This window comes from Thunnus thynnus, chromosome 5 (assembly GCF_963924715.1).
Source record: "Thunnus thynnus chromosome 5, fThuThy2.1, whole genome shotgun sequence".
NCBI classification, from domain to species: domain Eukaryota; kingdom Metazoa; phylum Chordata; class Actinopteri; order Scombriformes; family Scombridae; genus Thunnus; species Thunnus thynnus.
This window is the reverse complement of record NC_089521.1, coordinates 15,036,678-15,054,223: the sequence shown is the minus strand read 5'-3', so window position 1 is coordinate 15,054,223 and position 17,546 is coordinate 15,036,678. Positions and strand designations below refer to the sequence as shown.

At 40.4% G+C, this 17,546-nt stretch overlaps 1 protein-coding gene across 4 annotated transcripts in view; it reads right to left on the bottom strand.

Moving 5' to 3' along the window:
• LOC137182884 (membrane-associated guanylate kinase, WW and PDZ domain-containing protein 2-like) overlaps nucleotides 1-17,546 on the bottom strand; it is an 88,788-nt gene that overhangs the window by 23,194 nt on the left and 48,048 nt on the right. For all 4 annotated transcript variants that reach the window (XM_067589443.1, XM_067589444.1, XM_067589445.1 and 1 more), the window contains 6 exons: nucleotides 15,015-15,239; nucleotides 13,325-13,553; nucleotides 12,589-12,668; nucleotides 3,018-3,075; nucleotides 1,730-1,851; nucleotides 932-1,114 (listed from right to left, as the gene is read on the bottom strand). In XM_067589443.1, coding sequence (XP_067445544.1) covers nucleotides 932-1,114; nucleotides 1,730-1,851; nucleotides 3,018-3,075; nucleotides 12,589-12,668; nucleotides 13,325-13,553; nucleotides 15,015-15,239 — 897 coding nt within the window. The remainder of the gene's footprint in view (nucleotides 1-931; nucleotides 1,115-1,729; nucleotides 1,852-3,017; nucleotides 3,076-12,588; nucleotides 12,669-13,324; nucleotides 13,554-15,014; nucleotides 15,240-17,546) is intronic.

Below are 17,546 nucleotides of genomic sequence, written 5' to 3'. Positions count from 1 at the left end.
GTGTTTGTATCTCAGGGGTTGTGATTTTGGAGATCTGCGTATGTAGGTGACCTTTGCTAGCTAAAGCCATAAAACTAACAAAAGTACCAGTGCTTATGTTCTGAGTTGGCAAAGTCACAAATCTAATTTTTCATGACAAAATAACTCTGCACCACCAAATTTATTGGCTATTGACACTCCCCTCTCCTCCTGTGCTCCCCGAACTTTTAGGTACAAGAAAGGTTGACCAAAATTACCCAACAGACAGGTAAAAAAACGTACTTGAATGAAATTGAAACACTGCCAGCAGAAGGACTTCACACTGATCTGCTCTGGCAGGAAATTAAAGTCCATAATGTTGAGGTGTCAGAATAATGAGGCTGTACTTAAGAATTTCTCTAAACACAGAATTACAGTATCAGCAGCAGGCTCTGAAATTAACACCCACCAAGCCCAAAATGCGGGTAGATTTTCTGTTTGGCGAGTAAATCTCGGAAGGCTATCCGCCACACTGGCAGGTAAATGTTTGTAATAAAATATCTGGCATGACAGCTCGGAGGAAATTACTCATGTTTGTCCCTATACAGTGTAGACACGGCACCATATGTGTTTTTACATGCATCTAAACAGTGCTGTGAAACTGTAACTGCTCGAGATGGTCTAAGGCTAATTAATTAATTAAGTAATTAATTTTACTCTGAGCATGTTTACACTCCTGAGTACTTTTTGATATAAAGTCAATATAGTGAAGTACATTATGTACTGAAACAAATGTATATGAAAAAAAAAAAAAAAAAAGGCAATTTATTATTTTTGTAAAAAATATGGTTGGCCAGTGGATTTTTTCATCTACCAGGTGAGTCAACAACTTAATTTCGGACACTGATCAGCAGCTTGTAGTTGTTTAAACCTCAACCAGATGTCAATATTCTGCCTAAGTACACATAATTACCTGTGTCCATCTTTCCATCCTGTGCGGCGGGTCCGTCTGGTATTACGCTCTTCACTTGCAGGAACTCATCGGGCTCGTCACCTCCTATGATCGTGAAGCCAAATCCCATGTTGCTCTTCTGCAGGGCCGTCGACAGGAAGGTGCCCTTCAGCTGGGTTGGGTCCCTCGTAAACAAAGGCTTCTCTGGAGGATGACAGATTCAGAAACATGATATTTTAGATATTTCTCATTATGTTTAGGTGATATTGATGGAGTTCTGTACATAATACAGCTAAATCTCCTCTGCAATGTCCATGGTTGGTTTCAACATTATTTTTCTTGAGATTTAACTTCCCCATGATCTTTTTGATACTGAAAGAACCTATTGTGTCCTTACGTTTCCTTAATTCCTGATAAGCTGACTCATTGGAGATATGTAGTTTTCACTCAGTACATTATGAAGCAGTTCACTATGTACTGGTCTATTACATCCTCATACGCTTGCCTGGATTAGTCCACTAGGGGCCTCAGGGCGAGCATGTTCTCAGTCCCCCGCACTGCCAGCAATCTCCACTCGACCCTGTACATTGTGACATTGTGCATCTGCCCCGTCAAATACTCACCCTTTAAACTGCCTGTATCCATCATATAGGTTAGGAAAACAATAGATAATAGGATAACAATAATATGCTCCATGTACAGCTACTGATGTTGGATGTTTACAAATTTCTTCTACAGGGAGAATTTGAAAATGTTTGAAATCTATCTGCACATGATCATATTTGTGCAGCTGTGACATAACTGCACATAGTGTGGTACCTCTGTATATAGTGGGCAGTGGTAGAGCGGAGAGTCCCTGGCTCTGCATCTGCCTCTGCTGCTCCAGGCGTCTCTTTGCTTCCAGGACTGGGTTCTCAAACTGGGTCCTTCGATTGATGTGACTAAAAATACAATGCAATACAATGTTACAAATAATGGAAACAGGATTATTCAAAGCGTTTCCTCAAGCAGAGGTAGCGATACCACAATGCAGTTCTACACTCAAAACTTCACTAAAGCAGAAGTATGAAAGTATTTTTAGTAACCAAAAATAAGTGTTCATTGAGAAGAATGTTGCCTTTGAGAGCTTTAAATAACTGCTGCATTTAAACTCCACTTAACAACATTGAATCAAAAGACTTCCTGTACAGCGAAAGGTTGCTAGCCCTGTTGATCCCACTGAGAATCAACAGTCAAGCTCCGCAGCTCTCTGGATAAATTTCAGCTGCTTTCAGTTAATTGTTTTAGTTTGCCAGTGTAACTGTATATTAGAGTGCCTCTGGCTCTCACCTATCCCCCATATAAAAACGTGGGCAGCCACTCCGGTTCACATAAATTGTGAACGCTATCTGGTCAGCAAACTGACAGTGACTCGAAACAAAGTTCTGACAAGAGTTACAAACAGCTAGCGAGCTTAAAACCCAGATATTTCTCTCAGAAGGTGGCAAACCAAACCAGAGATAAAATACCATTGAATGTTGGACTAGCATTAAAGGCTCATGTTCCTGCTGGATGTGTAAGTAAGGTGAGGCAGGTGTTTGCTAACATGATAGCAAAAACAACTTATAGCTGATGGAGTAAACCAAGCTCTGAGCTTGCTGTGGAGCCTGGATTCTGCCTTCTCTCTGTAAAAACTCAACAGCTTCAATATATTATCTGTATTTTAATGTCGTTGCTGTTAGGTCTAACTGCATATATTGTTAGCTAGTTTAAAATACAGCAATACATAATATTTTATGATCTTTCCTATGTTTTACATGTCAAATGTTATTCTCAAAGCAATTCATAACTACAGCCAAATATTTTAAAGCAAGAGGAAAAAAGCTTAAAGCTAAGTAGCAGCAATCCATAACAATATTCTCTGGAAATGTATTTTACTTTGCGCCTCCTAATAACCCTTCCGAGCAGAATTTCCGTGTATGAGTTTTGTCAAATGAGCAGTAACAGATAAAAAAGACATGAGAATGTAATCATTTATAATTCATAACGAGGCGTTGTAAACCATGGAAATGCATTTCCTGTTTTACTACCGAGCAGCCGAGCTAACCGAGTCAACAGGGAGACTTACTCTACGTAGTAGCTGCCGTAGATGGGGTCATCTATCTTCTCCCAGCCATAGGGCAGCTCTGAGAGGAAGGAGAAAACAGATGAGGGAAATGAAGTCAGTTTATGCTGAGAGCAGAAGAAGGAATGTAGACACTAAATTGAACCACTGAGGGGAGACAACATGAATCTCAGGGCTCACAGCTACTCTCCCAAAGTGCTCCTTTAATAGACAGACAACACTTCGATCTGCAGCGGTGGCTTCTTCATGGAGACACGAATCACAACAAAGACATCAATAAAAAGCAGAGCGGGAGGAAAAGAACATTTAAATAGTGTGACACATCTCATCCTGCTGTCTCTTTCTTTCATTCTCTTCCTTTTGTGGTGTGCACAAATCCTTTGAGGCCAAATATCTTCATGTTTGTCTCTTTTTTTATTTCCCCCCTTTCACCCACCCACTCCTTTTCACCTTGGATGGCTTCCACCGCTGTTGTGTTAATTGTCTCCTCCTCTTCCTCCTCTGGTTCTCTTTTCCCTCACTTCATCCATCCCTTTGCTGATTTATTTCTCCTCTCTCCCTCCGTAGAGTAACTGGGTCAAGGCACTGCTAAAATTCCAGTACTCTTTGCCCTATTCCTCTATTTCACTTCTCCTAACGTTTCACTCACACGCACAAACGCACTTACACACAATATACGGCGCCCTATAATGAGCTCTCTTTGCCAGTGTATGCAAAATTCAGGATGTTTTGGCTTTAGCACTCAGCTTTCACTAAGGCGTAAGGAACACAAAAGGGGGGATTGACCTCGTACTATAAGGATAAGTTAACATACAAAAATACACACAAACACCCACAGTAACAGTCCATCTGCCCAAGCTGTTACCCTCCCACTCCGACATATACTAGAAATACAGCGTGTCTGATTAGCATTCATCAGCAAGCGTTCTTGAAAGGTTGATCTTCCTCCCTCATATTAATTCCTCCTCATGTCTTGCATTAAAGAGTCTAATTCATGAAATTCATGACTATGTCTGTAGGAGGGTATCTTCCACAGGGAAACAAAGCAAACCTGATGAAGTAGTAGAATCATACAGATTGAAATAGATGACAAATACACTAACAGTGAGTCATCAGGGATTTGGTTTGACCCTAAGCTTATTATTAAATCACAAATACACACACGCACACGCACACACAACCTTTGTGGTAGAAGAGGAGGTCTAGGTGTGTGTAAAGGTGAGTGGGGGTGGCAGGTGGGACGAGGAGTTCCTGATTAGAATCAAAATCATTAAAATCAGGAACATGATCATTTTAGAAAGTATTTTAGGTGAGTTGTACATCTGCTTGTGTTCAGACAACATTTCATATTTGAGAACTTGGGTTTTTGTGGAAAAACATGTTGGTAACAAGTTCTTAATAATTTTAGTAAATAAAGTATTCTGGCAAGAACGATGTAATTAGGTACTAATTACTGGGAAACAAGGAATGTCCTTGAAAGAAAAGCTCCATTTACACCCAGACAAATGTTTATTCATAATTAATTTATCATTGGAAACTAAATTCTGCTTATATGTTGAATTGTATGCTCATCTTCAGACAAATTTCACACGTTTGCACGTTCAGCTGACCTGTTGTGCACTCACTAAAAAAAACTCTCCTAGCAATTACTTTGAATTCATTTAAATACAAGTGCACAGAACAATGGCTCTACTTTATTTATAATTACAAGGTTCTTTGCACGTCTCGGAAATCATTAGGAAATAATTAAGAAATTATGGACCTGTAAAATAAAACATTACCAACTCGTTAATATATCTCCAAGTTCTGAAAATAATCAAAACAACGGCAGCGATAGTATTGAAAATCCAAAACATTACAAGACCATCTGAAGTCTTTTGATAGTCACACACACACACACACACACATACACACACACACACACACAAATCCCCAGTCCTATTATTTTTACAATTATTTGGCGTGCGTGACACAGATACTGTGGCATCATCCCTGCATGCTGTAATGTAATTATGAACAGATTTGTGATCTTGATATCAATAATCCATGTGTGAATGTGTGTGTGTGTGTGCATGTGTGTGCTGGCAGCTGAGCAAGCTGACGGTGCAGCCCAAGGTGAAAGGGGTGCATGCCACAATTATCTTTGATCTGCTTTCCTGTTTGCTCAAACCGCCTACATAACGCTCCCATTACCTCGAACGACCCTTCTCACCCTCAAGGCGGACAAGTCAGATGGATTCACACTTCAAACCACCTTAAATTCCCTCCCACCCTGTCCGTGAGCCACCTTAAATGTTGGCCTAACTCATCCACTAGTCGCTTGCCCTCCCCCTAAAGTGAAAGGGAGACAGTTTCCATGGAAACCACCAGTAGAAGTCTTTTTTTTTTTTCTCGCCTGAGCTGAGGGCTCTGTCTTGTCTCTATTTCCTGCTGCTGAAATACAGAGAGAGCGAGAGAGAGAGAGAGAGAGTTTGTGTGTTTTTATGCATTCATATGAGACTATATTTGGTGTGTGTGTGTGTGTTGTGTATGAGATGGCTGAATGAGTCAACTGTCATCTTCTTTGACACTAAATCAAACGCCTCATCATGTGTTTGTATACAGTATGAGCACCGCCTGTGTGTTCGGATGCTTGTTTATGTGCATCTGTATTGGTGTCTCTCCTCACATGAAGTCTAATTGTGATTCCTCTACATTAGATGAGTCATCTTCCCCCTAACACAAAGTCCCTGACCAACAGGCACGCAGGAACAGATACAATGAACTCATCTGACTCTGAAAAAAAACCAAACAGAAACACTAACCATGAACTCAAGAATAAACTCAACCAAAAACATGACCTCTATATTTTTAATTTAAAAAATCCCAGACTGTGATAAATCCTTTTGGTCCATATGTTGCCAGAAAAAGGTAAAATGCCCATCTAATATTTCCCCATCCCTAAGTTGACAATTCATATTGCTTGTTTTTGTCCAACCCACAGTCCAAAAATCTGAAGTTATTTAGTTTAAAATCCTAGAAGAAAAAATATAAATATTGTTGTTGGAAACAATGAATTTTGACATGTTGCCTACAGAGAGTCTATAGCCACGCTAGCAGCTCTATGTGGCTGTATTTAGGCACAGCTGTGTTTTGAGGTAAATGCTAACATTAGCAGGTAAAATGCTTATGATGTTCACCATCTAGTTTAGCATGTTAGCATGCTAACATTTGCTAATTAGCACTAAACACAAAGTTCAGCTGAGGCTGATGAAAATGTCTTAGGTTTACAGGCATTTGTTATTGTTATTGTTATTACAATTCATCCCGTAGAAGGATGTCTGAACCAAATTTCATGGAAATCCATTAAATAATTATTGAAATATTTCACTCTAAATCAAAATGGTGGACCGACTGACTGACTGACATTGCCTCCCCTACAGTCATGCCACTAGCATGGCTGAAAACAATTAATTGATGATCAAAATAGTTGCTGATTAATTTTCTGTTGATTAACTAATTGATTAATCAACTGATAATTATAAGTCTATAGTTATGCGAGTACAACTCAAGTGTTGGATCATGTTTGTGCTATCAAGAGAGCATAGATAGGAAATAAAGATCAGTAATCAAGACAGGAATGAAGAATGAAGAGAAAAACATGAAGTGAGAAAAACATAGACGCAGAGAGAAATGGCTCTAGTCCAGACATGACAGTGAAATAACAGTGATGTAACTCAGAGGTAACATTTTAACACAGCTCCATCACTGTCTGACAGTGGATGCTTCAACTCTCATGATATTCAAACCTCTCTCTTCATCTCCATTTGTCTCTTTCATGCTTTTTTCAAGACGAAGTGCTGGCAGGACATCATCATCACTTCCTCTCCCTTCACCTCTTCTCATAAATTTTCATATTTCACTATTTTCTGCTCTGATGTCTCTACCTTTTCTTCTGTTGGTTACAGACGGGGGTTTTGACATTGTGACATCAGCCTCATTTAAGATTCCTGCCTCTAAACCAGACATGAGTGACACATTTTTGTCAACAGCACTGAGATTACTTTGAAACTGGCACAGGGATTGAGTGCATATCAAAGGCTGAATTGAAACCAACACTTGCAGTGATTTGAAGCTTGTCCCGCTCTGTTCTTGCCTCTTCTGAGCGAGAGAGAAGATATGGGCTTGCGTTATGTAACAAAGGACTCGACTGACAAAAAGACTGCAAGCGAGCCAGATCTGTGGTGACAAGCCTTTGAACTCTGGGAGTCAGCCTTAGCATATAGATATAATACAACGCACACAAAAGTTGCACATTTGCTCAAACACATCAACACAAACAAACATCTCCTCAAATTCACCCAAAACGCAGTATGGGAGCAAAGAAGCCCGAGAGGCTGAGCGAGGGGAAAGGGAATAGTGAATGAGGATATGAAATGCTAAAGGAAAGTGGAGCAAAAAGACCAGACATGCATGAGATGGAGGCAACGGAAAGGGAATAACAAGAGGGAAGATGCAAAAACAGCACTGACAAAGTATGTCTGAATGTTTGTCTGCTTCCTGCCTGAGGCTGTGAGACTGTGGGAAATCCTTCAGGCAGATGGGCAGTTAAAAACAGCAACACCTCTTCCTGCTGTTCCCTCCCCATGTTTATTGTTTTATTCACTCTCCTTGTAGAATCTGACATCCATGTCTCCATACATATTTCATTACTCAGAACTACATGTCCATTAATGTGGCTGAAAATGGAAAAATGACTTTAAATTGTCACTTGGTGTGTAAACAACCAAAAACATGCCGCGTAGCACTTAACTAAGAGCTGCAGGACATCGGAGTGATTGTTCAATGAAAAACAACAACAGGACGAGGAATGTATAGAGCAGCATGCTGGATTAATTCTGCTGTCGTCCGCGTGGCTGTTTATATGGAAGAAAAGAGCGTTTCCTGGCATGTAAACCTCTTTTCTGGAAGACATTAATTCAAAGGTGCTGCAAAAGGATGTGATGTGTCATCCAGGACCTACACAAATGTTCTGGGGTGGCTGTGGATCAAGAGGTAGAGCGGGTCATCCATTAATCAGAAGATCGGCAGTTCGATTCCCGGTTCCTCCAGTCCACATGTCGAAGTGTCCTTGGGCAAGACACTGAACTCCAAATTGCTCCTGAAGGCTGCGCCATCGTTGTGTGAATGATTAGATTCTACTGATGAGCAGGTTGGCACCTTGCATGGCAGCCTCGGCCATCAGCATATGAATGTGTGTGTGAATGGGTGAATGAGGTTTGTAGTGTAAAAACGCTTTGAGTGGTCGGAAGACTAGAAAGTAGCTATAAAAGTGCAGTGCGTTTACCATTCACCATTTGCTAAGCACCTTTGATTCCAAATCCTTTGCTGGTGGTGATCGTTCATGCATTAATATCATTTAACCACTGTTAATGGAGGCCAGAAAAAGAGCCATACCCTGAGTGATCTTCTTACAGTAGGTAAACCACTGACCAATGGATAAAAAGAATGAAAGAAATAGGAGGAGATGGAGGGCAGGTGTTGCCTTTGACATATTTCACTTTCTGCTATCAGGAAGGTCTAGAGATCCAATCAAGCTGCTAACTGGATAAGTAGAGCTAATGCTGGACTGTTACTGTTTGTCACTCTCAATTAAAATGACTCTTTTATAAAGAGCACACATGAAACTGGAATCTCCCAGTTCTGTCCCAGTGGTAAAAAAACCTTAGCAAAATCAAGTGAACTTCTGTAGTAATGCAAATTATATAAAATCCAGTTATGTAACGTAACCTTATTTAACAGTTTGTCACATGGTTCACTGCATTTGTATAGACAGGAATGCTACATTGAAATAAATATGTTTTATTGTTGTATATTAAATATTTCTGTTTTTATTAGTCTGTAGCTTATTGTGCTATGGACTGCCCATGAGTTATGACCTTAATAAAGTCTGAATTGAAAAAAAAAATGAATATAGCAAACACCATTTCTCAAAAGTCCAAGACTCATGCTGTATAATTATGGCCTATTATGGACAGAGAGGCCTGAACAGTGTAGGTGTTTTTTAGAGATGACAGCTATAAAGCTGGAAAGCTGACATTAGAGGAGTACACTGATGAGAAATCAGGAGAACTGTACTTTATTAGCCATGCTAGCAGTGTGGCTCTATGGATGGCAATGTCGGTCTGTGCAACCACTTTGATCCAGACTGAATTATTGTATAGATTGTCATGAAATTCAGTACAGATGTTCATCTCCTAACTTTGGTGATCCCTTAACTTTTCAACTTTACTACCCCCAACTCTAAATGCGTATGAAACATAGGATGGCTTCAGGAGGGGAGGTAGAGAAAGAGGCTATCACTGCATTATACTCAATAACTCTATTTTCTATTTTCTTTATGTTGTGTGTTCTTCATGCTCTATGGTCTATGTTATTAATACTGTAGCACTTTGAGTTTCACTATGAATGAAAAGTACAGCACAAATTAAATGTATTATATTATTATTATTACCAAATATTAGACACATCAGACACATACACATTCTTCACAAATAATCTGTCATACTGTGGAATACCTGTTGGTTGTGAGTGTTTCTTGTTTATTCTAAGATTGTGTTTTTGTTGCTGACCAGAGGTGTGTGGTCCTGAAGAGCAGTAAGATTTTCATCTATTATTTGTACTGGCAGGAGGTGGCAGCAGGGGAAAGTGGGCAGGAGATGTACATCCTCGTCTGATAACATCTTTGCGGACCATTAGCAACTGCATGGACTGGTATCACTTTGCAGTCCAGTCATTGCAAATCACTGATCTATCTGATATCAAATCCACACACAATTTACACATAAAACAATACCACATGAAAGCAGCGGCACACATTTAAAACTACAGATGATGGGGCATTTGAATTTAATGTGATTTTAATTATTTCTTATTACTATCATCCATCGCAGTATCAGTTGATAAATCTATCAATTTTTCAAGACCCACAAAATTCAAACTATTGTTGTTTTGAGGGGAGCTCAGGTCTCTTTTTAGGGGAGTTAAACCCCCCTGACTCCCCTGTAGTTTGAACACTGCTAACAGGCTAAACTAAGATGGTGAACATGGTGAACATTACGTGTGAAACATTAGCATATTAGCATTGTCATTGTGAGCATGTTAGCCACATGTTAGACTCTTCATCTTGTTTGTACACTAACAAATTAATAACAGTTTAACTATAAATCACAAAAGGTTCACATGGCAACATCAAGTGCTGTGGACAAGTGCAAGTGACATCACAACTTAAGCTTTCCTTTCGCCTGATGTCTGAGACAACTCTAGTATTGTTTTAAAAGCACAGTGATCACAGACGGAGCCAGAAACAACAGAAAGTCGTTAATTTAAAACACAAAATAAGTGATCACAGAGCATCGCAGCTGACAGAGACTTGGCTTGAGAACCTTGCTGGCGTCGGTGGAAACCGATCTTTGCTCTGCCAAGCTGAAGTACGTCAGCCATGTTTGAGCATTGACAACAGTAGCATGTGTGTGTGTGAGTGTGTGTGAGAGAGAGAAGCAGTTTGTGCAGAGCTGAGCGGTGTTATTAGAATTCCTGTCACAATCCGGCCCTTTACTGGGCAGAGGAAGAGAGAGAACGACGGAGAATGAAGGTGGGAGAGAAAGAGAGAGAGAGAGAGAGAGAGAGAGAGAGAGAGAGAGAGACTGCAGGAAAATTGAAGAGAGGGAGATTGAAAGGGGAGAGAGAGGGAGACATGAGGAGAGCGCAGTGCAGGAGGGAGAATGGAGGAGGGAGAAAACTGAAGAGATGGAGAACAGAAGACAGGGAGAGAAAGTATTGATTCAGATCTCGCTCTGGTGACTCATATCACAACCTAATTCGCTGACCGAAGACTGTGACAGCAGCAGGGATGCAAGATACATATCTGATCACACCGAACCACCACAGATAACTGACTCACGGACGTTGGTGTCGTATTTTAGTTGTATTAAACCCCTGTTCTGAATTTTTTTTGGTCAGTTTTAATTTTATTTCCTCATCTTCACACACCTTTGCGAGAGAGAGAGAGAGAGAGAGAGAGAGAGAGAGAGAGAGAGAGAGAGAGATAGAGAGAGAGAGATAGAGAGAGAGAGGGGGGGAGAGAGAGAGAGGTAGAGAGAGAGAGAGAGAGAGAGAGGGGAGACAAGATTGGATTATGTTGTCAACAAATCTCATGAAAAGACTAAAACCAACAATAAATTAATCCTACTAACAAGTACAGCGTGTGTGTAGCCAAAGCCTGATGCTGCTTATTCCTCTGTGCCAAAGAGCTCATTTTCTGTCCAAAAACTATTAAAAACACATCAGTGAGCCACACTCCTGCACTGGGTGACATGTTCCTTCACTACAAGGAATTTGGCCGCTGTATATTATTTTGAGTTGACCCATATACTACTTCCTGGTGTCGTAAATACTCACTGGGCAAAGGTTCCCACCCTGGAAGTCGGGACCCTGTAATGGGGTCACAAGATAAATCTGAGTGGTCACGAGATGATGAACAGGTTAGGAACAAGCCAGTTTCAAAACTAAAAAAACATATAATAGCATATTTTTTCATGCTACTAATAGATTTACATCTTGAGGCATCTAAAATGATTCAAGTTAAACAATGTAAGAGAGGATAATCTCTTTTTCTTTAACAGTTAACCAGAATGTGGCAAAATATGTAAGCAGGCGCTGCTTCTTTTTAAGGGGTCGCATGCCAAAAAAGTTGGAAACCACAACGCCAGAGCATCAAATATTTAACAATCCACAGCTGGAAACAGTCCCTTACAAATGCACTATTTACTCCTGTTTGAATAACATTTGCTAAAAACTACCCACCCCAGCTACTCTAGGAAATTATTTAGTCTTTTTAAAAATGAAACTTTATATTTGTGACTTTTTTTTTTTTAAGATTTACATCTTCAGATGGTCTTGGGCCTGAGTGCAACACACAGAGAAGAAAGGTTAGAGAGATGGACTAACGTATTTTTGGTTTGGGTCCTTTCACTTGTTTACAATAAAAATATTTTTTAACATAATAAACAATAATGTAGGTTTTGTTCTGTTTCTGTTGATATGTTTCAGTGATGTCCTGACACCGACAGCTGCTCTGATTTGAATTGATTACTAAACCTTTGATCGAAAAACAAAAAAAGACGCTTGGAGCAAATAATTAAACTCCTCCCTGCACATCTTGCAAAATACATCTAAGCTAATAATTGCTTCCAAGCAACAAAGGTCAAGAAAGGTTGAATTTATTAATCAAGTTTGTGCTTACTTTATTTCAAAACCCTCCTTTAGTCCCCCTCCCAAAACCTGAGCATGGTGAGACCAGCAGCAGACTAACAAACACCTCGAACAACAGAGTATTTTTGTGCTCTTTTTCTCGAGGAGTGAAAACATGCTGGAGCAGTGAGTCAGGAACAGACAACGCAGACACACAAACAGCAGGAAATGCAGAGACAACGCACTCCCACGGATGCTGAAAGATGAGCTCGACTCAGATGAACACAAACTAAAACTTACAAAACAAGGGAGCAAACAGGGTAAAGAGGTCGTTCAGACTCACCGTCTTCCCTGCATTCTTCTGGTGGCTTTGCTTTCTTTGCGAGCCGAGGATCCAGCCATGATGTAGTTTTGGTGTTGTGACTGGAGAAGAAGAAAGAGACGTGTCAGCGAAGGCAATAAGGAGAGGAAAGGGGCAAACAGAGGTCAGAGAGAGACTGACAGAAAGGATAAGAGAAAGAGATGAGTGCAAAGTAACACTAATGATCTGTGTGTGTGTGTGTGTGTGTGTGTGTTTGTATGTGTGTGTGTTTGTGTAGGGGCAAAGAGAAACAAGGGGATTTCTAAGGTAAACTAAATGGTCATTAATCCACTAATTGGCCCTCAGCCGCTAATTAGCAAGGGTGAGAAGAGAGGGCAAAAGTTTGCACGTGTATGCATGTATGTGTGTGTGTGTGTGTGTGTGTGTGTGTGTGTATATATATATAGTGTGGGTCTGATTAGCATTTAACATTATGTTCCATCAATTATTCAGCACAGAGGTCGGTGCTATAAAGTTTACACACCAAACCAAACATAAACCATGTTTTTAAAGTGGGTGCATTTTGTGAGTCGCATTAAATTTTATTTGTTTTGAGCCGTTTTTATTATTTTCAAGTGTTTTTTTTTCCATTATGTCATAAATGAAACACTTACTGTAACCATCTGTGACACTACAGACAAGCACATGCTGTTTATTGAGGGTAAAACCCTTTCTTCTTATGTAAAAGATCTTAAAAAACCTTCATCTTTTCTCTTACTCTATGAAGTAGACCTCCCCTTTCTCGGTGTAGGCCATCTCCCAGTTGTCGGGCAGAGGACCCAGCTCTTCCTCATCTGCATCTGGGACTTTGGCGGGGGATTTAGAGGGAGATTTTGGGGCCTCCTCTCCCTCGATAGGGGGTTCGGTGGAGGCTGGAGCCTGGATGGACGCTTCAACAGCAACCTCCCCGGAGGCGTCTGTGCTCTTGTCCTCATGTTCACTGGACTCTGTGAAGCATGCACACACACACACACACACACACACACACACACACACACAGTTATTCTCACATACAATCTGTTCCTCTCTGTATAGCTTCCACAAAATGCCACTCTGACTCTCTTTGGCTACAAACACACACACACACACACATGCAGATCTGGATGCACACTGCACACGCCATGCATGATGAGTCAGAGTCAAGCCACTGCAGAGCTATGAACCCCCAGGAGAGACAGAGAGAGAGAGAGAGAGAGATTGGGTTCGAGGACGATGAGCATGAGGAGGAAACAACATGGGGATGTCAGAAATGGAGAAACAGGGAAAGACAGAGACTTTAGGGGTCAGAGACTGAGTCAGAAACACAAGGAACAGTTTTTTCAGTGTGAGGAGAAAAGCTGGTGGCATGTCGGTGGATGAAGAGCACGCGATAGAGGAGAGGAGCTATATAATCCTATAATATTTATGTATATCTCTTTTTATATAGGTGTTACAGTTAAGAGAGCTTGTAACAAACTTCTTATTCTTGATGCAAGCCTTTGCTGTACTATCAGTATCAAATTATAGAGTAATTGCAGTTTTAAAGCAAGTTAAAGCATGTATAAAAAAACAATTAAATGATTTTGTTTCTGTTACAGTCAAAGGAAAAAAGTTGTAAGTAAGAAACAACACAATAATAAGCACATTGCAAAAACCGAGGCAAGAAAGAGAGATAGAGGGAAAAGAGAAAGAAGAGAAGACGACAGTCCACAGAGACAAAGACAGAAGGAGAGGTCAGGAGAAAGAAGATGGTAGATAGAGGAGGGGAAGAGAGAGGGGAGAGTTGGGAGTATTAATAGAAACAAGGACAAAGGCCAGTGGCGGGAGAGCAAAGACAGCAGGAGAGAAGGAGAAATAAGGGGACAGGGAGACGGGGGTTGAAGCCAAAATGAGACTCTGGACAGTGATAATAGTGGAGACATTAAAGTGCCCTTGTGCATTCTGTTACATAAGGTTATGGAGACCCTTTGCAGTTCACACTCATGCAAGCGAAGTCTGTTAACGTCTGTAATGACTGGTTAGGGGACAATTTGTGGTCAGATTTGTAGCCATCTGCTCTGGTTGGACAGTATAAACTGCAGACATGAAACTGGACTAAAGGAGGAAAGAGACTCCTTATTTATCCGTGAGGGATGATAAAAAGGTACCGTAACAATTGGTATGACAACTGGCTTGTTTCTTGGTTTTACTCAATCATACCAGTGAGACAGCAACAAATAACCCATGAGACAGTCCAGGCCTTCAAGCCAGATTTTCTCCTCGCCTAAATATGTTGTTGTAAAATGTCTTCATGGTCATGGCGTTTGTGAAACAGACCGTGTTTGAATCTAATTTCAGTCTCGTAGATGAAAAATGTGTTAAGAAAAAAAAAAACATCACAACAGAAAATGGATGTTTTTCTCACTCACTAGTTTTCCATCCTACATTACCTGGTGTGATGGCCACCCCATTGCCGTTGACGACTGGGCTCTCCTCTTCCTCCTCCTCAGGCGGCTCCAGGCTGGCGCGCTGCTCCATGTTGCTGACTGACTGGTTCCTCTTCCTCTTGCCCTGGGCGCTGGGCCGGGCTCCGGGCAGCAGGGCTTCACTCACATTCAGAGGAGGGGCTGCGGGAGACGGCTCCGCTGGAGGTTTCGGTGTGCCGTAAAAGTTATCTGAGGACGAGAGAGGCGCAGCAACGATTGTGTTAGAGGCCACATGAAAAGAGGAATCTCAGGTGATGTAACACACCATCTGGCAGGCAGAGTGGAGGTCCACTGCTTGTGGGCATCTACGGCTTTGAACAGATAAATGCCTTTAAAATTGTAAGACTTGTAGGAAGAGTTCAGCAGAGCTAACAAATGTTTTTAACTGAGAACTGATCATTTTAATAAATCTAAACAGCTAGTCGTAGTCACCGTGCAGGAGGAGGAAAACTGAGTCAATCACAGGTTCATTTAGATTCAATCTGGTTTGTGTTTTGTTAGAAATGGACAGATCCAAATAAAAACATTGTTGAATATATACAATCCTCACTACTCAGCGAGATGGAAAGAGATGGAGGCCGGCACAACAGATGGGGTCGCAATACAGGCTATAATAGGGGACAATAACCTGAGAAAGCACATTAGAGAAGGGGCAAACCCATGGTTGGATATATCACTGAAGATCTGGTTCAAATTAATTGCGGAAAACGACTTGAAAACTCAAAGTAGATTATTAAGATGGATTGGGTTTGATTCTGAATTCATGCCAAATAGAATAGATGAGTTTTAAAAATTGGGAAAGGGGACCTACAATATTCTTGGAGCTCTTAAGTAAGAAGAAAATTAAAAGTTTTCAGGAGATAAAAGACCAATATCATCTAAGAAATTCGTATCAATGTAGGTATTTGCAATTATGGAACTATCTAGAGCAAATAATGAGGGGGGTCATAAACGGGAGGACAGAAATTATTGAGATATTTACTGCAACATATGAATCAAAATTGGGAACGAAGCTTATTTCAAGACTATATAAGGGAGTGGAGGTGGGAGAGGGATGCAAATATTGTTATATCAGTGGATGAATGGGAAGAGATAAATGAACAGCAAAGGAGAACAACCTGTTCTTTATCTTGGAGAGAACATGGGTGGGAGAATATTATAAGATTTTTTAGAACACCAGCACAGTCAAAGTATCACGATACAAAGTGCTGGAGATTGTGTGGAGCTGAGAAAGCTGACCACTTCCATGTGTTCTGGAGTTGTCCCTCCATTCGTACCTACTGGCAGGAGCTTAAGAAGTGTATGGATAAAGTATTGAAGGTAAATCTTCCACTTACATTTGAGGTGTTACACTTGGGGATACTGGGCGTAGATTTAACAAGATTTGGGGACAAATATATTTACGGAACAATGCTGATTGCAAGTAAAAAAGCGATTACCAGAAAGTGGTTGAAGAATGAGGTACCTAAGGTCGAGGACTGGGTTGAGGTTATGCACAATGTATGTGGGATGGAAAAGTTAACTTTCTCTGTGAGACTGGAGATGGACAGATTTGGAAGAATTTGGGAAAATTGGATAGAGTACATAAAACCAACTAGATTAGACTTTATCTGAGATGTACATCATAGGAACAAAGACCCCTAGTTCATATTTCATAGCTACAGATGTTGAAAGGTTCTGTTTTTTTGTTTTGTTTGTTTGTTTGTTTTAATTTTTATTTTATTTTATATCACAATATCTGTAATATCGATCACATGGTAGAACTCTGTTAATTCAACTGGCCATGAGGTATGGGAGATTGTGAATAACTGTTGTGCTCTGGACATGTGTATATGTATCCATGTATGTATATATAGCTATAGGTATATGAATAATATATTTTATTTTATCCTACTTTCCGTCTTGATATGTATGAGTAGGCACAGTTATTCTCTATCTGGATCCAAAGTAAAAGACTAAGGAAGACTTAAATGAATAATATTGTAATATTGGGAATAGAGAAAGGAATACGTCATTGTGTACCAGTTGTAAGCAGAATGAATGTGAAAATGGTAAATAAAAATAAAAAAAAAAAAAAAAAAAGAAAGAAATGGACAGATCCACCTTGTGCACCTATGGCAGGACAGTCTCCCTTTCCACTGTCATTTTTGGGTTGAATACAGCTTTTGCACTGTTTCAACAGTAAATTAACAGACTCACAAGTGTGCCGGCTCTCAAAGCCCAAACCAGCTGTCCTTTTACCTTAATTGAGCTGACTCTCTCAAAACTACAACCGTTGTTTGGACTGAAGACATACTGTAGGGCTCTATGTTTGTCACAGGGTGGATGCAGTGAGAGTAGGAGGAATAATAACATATAACATTTAGAGATAGTGTTTGAATAATGGCCTCGTCCCCCACATCTCATCATCATCTCCTAAACAGCAGACAGCGTCCTTAATGGGTTTGGGGTGAGATTTCAGCTTCTCCTGAGAAAAAAAAAAAAACTTGGCGCAAT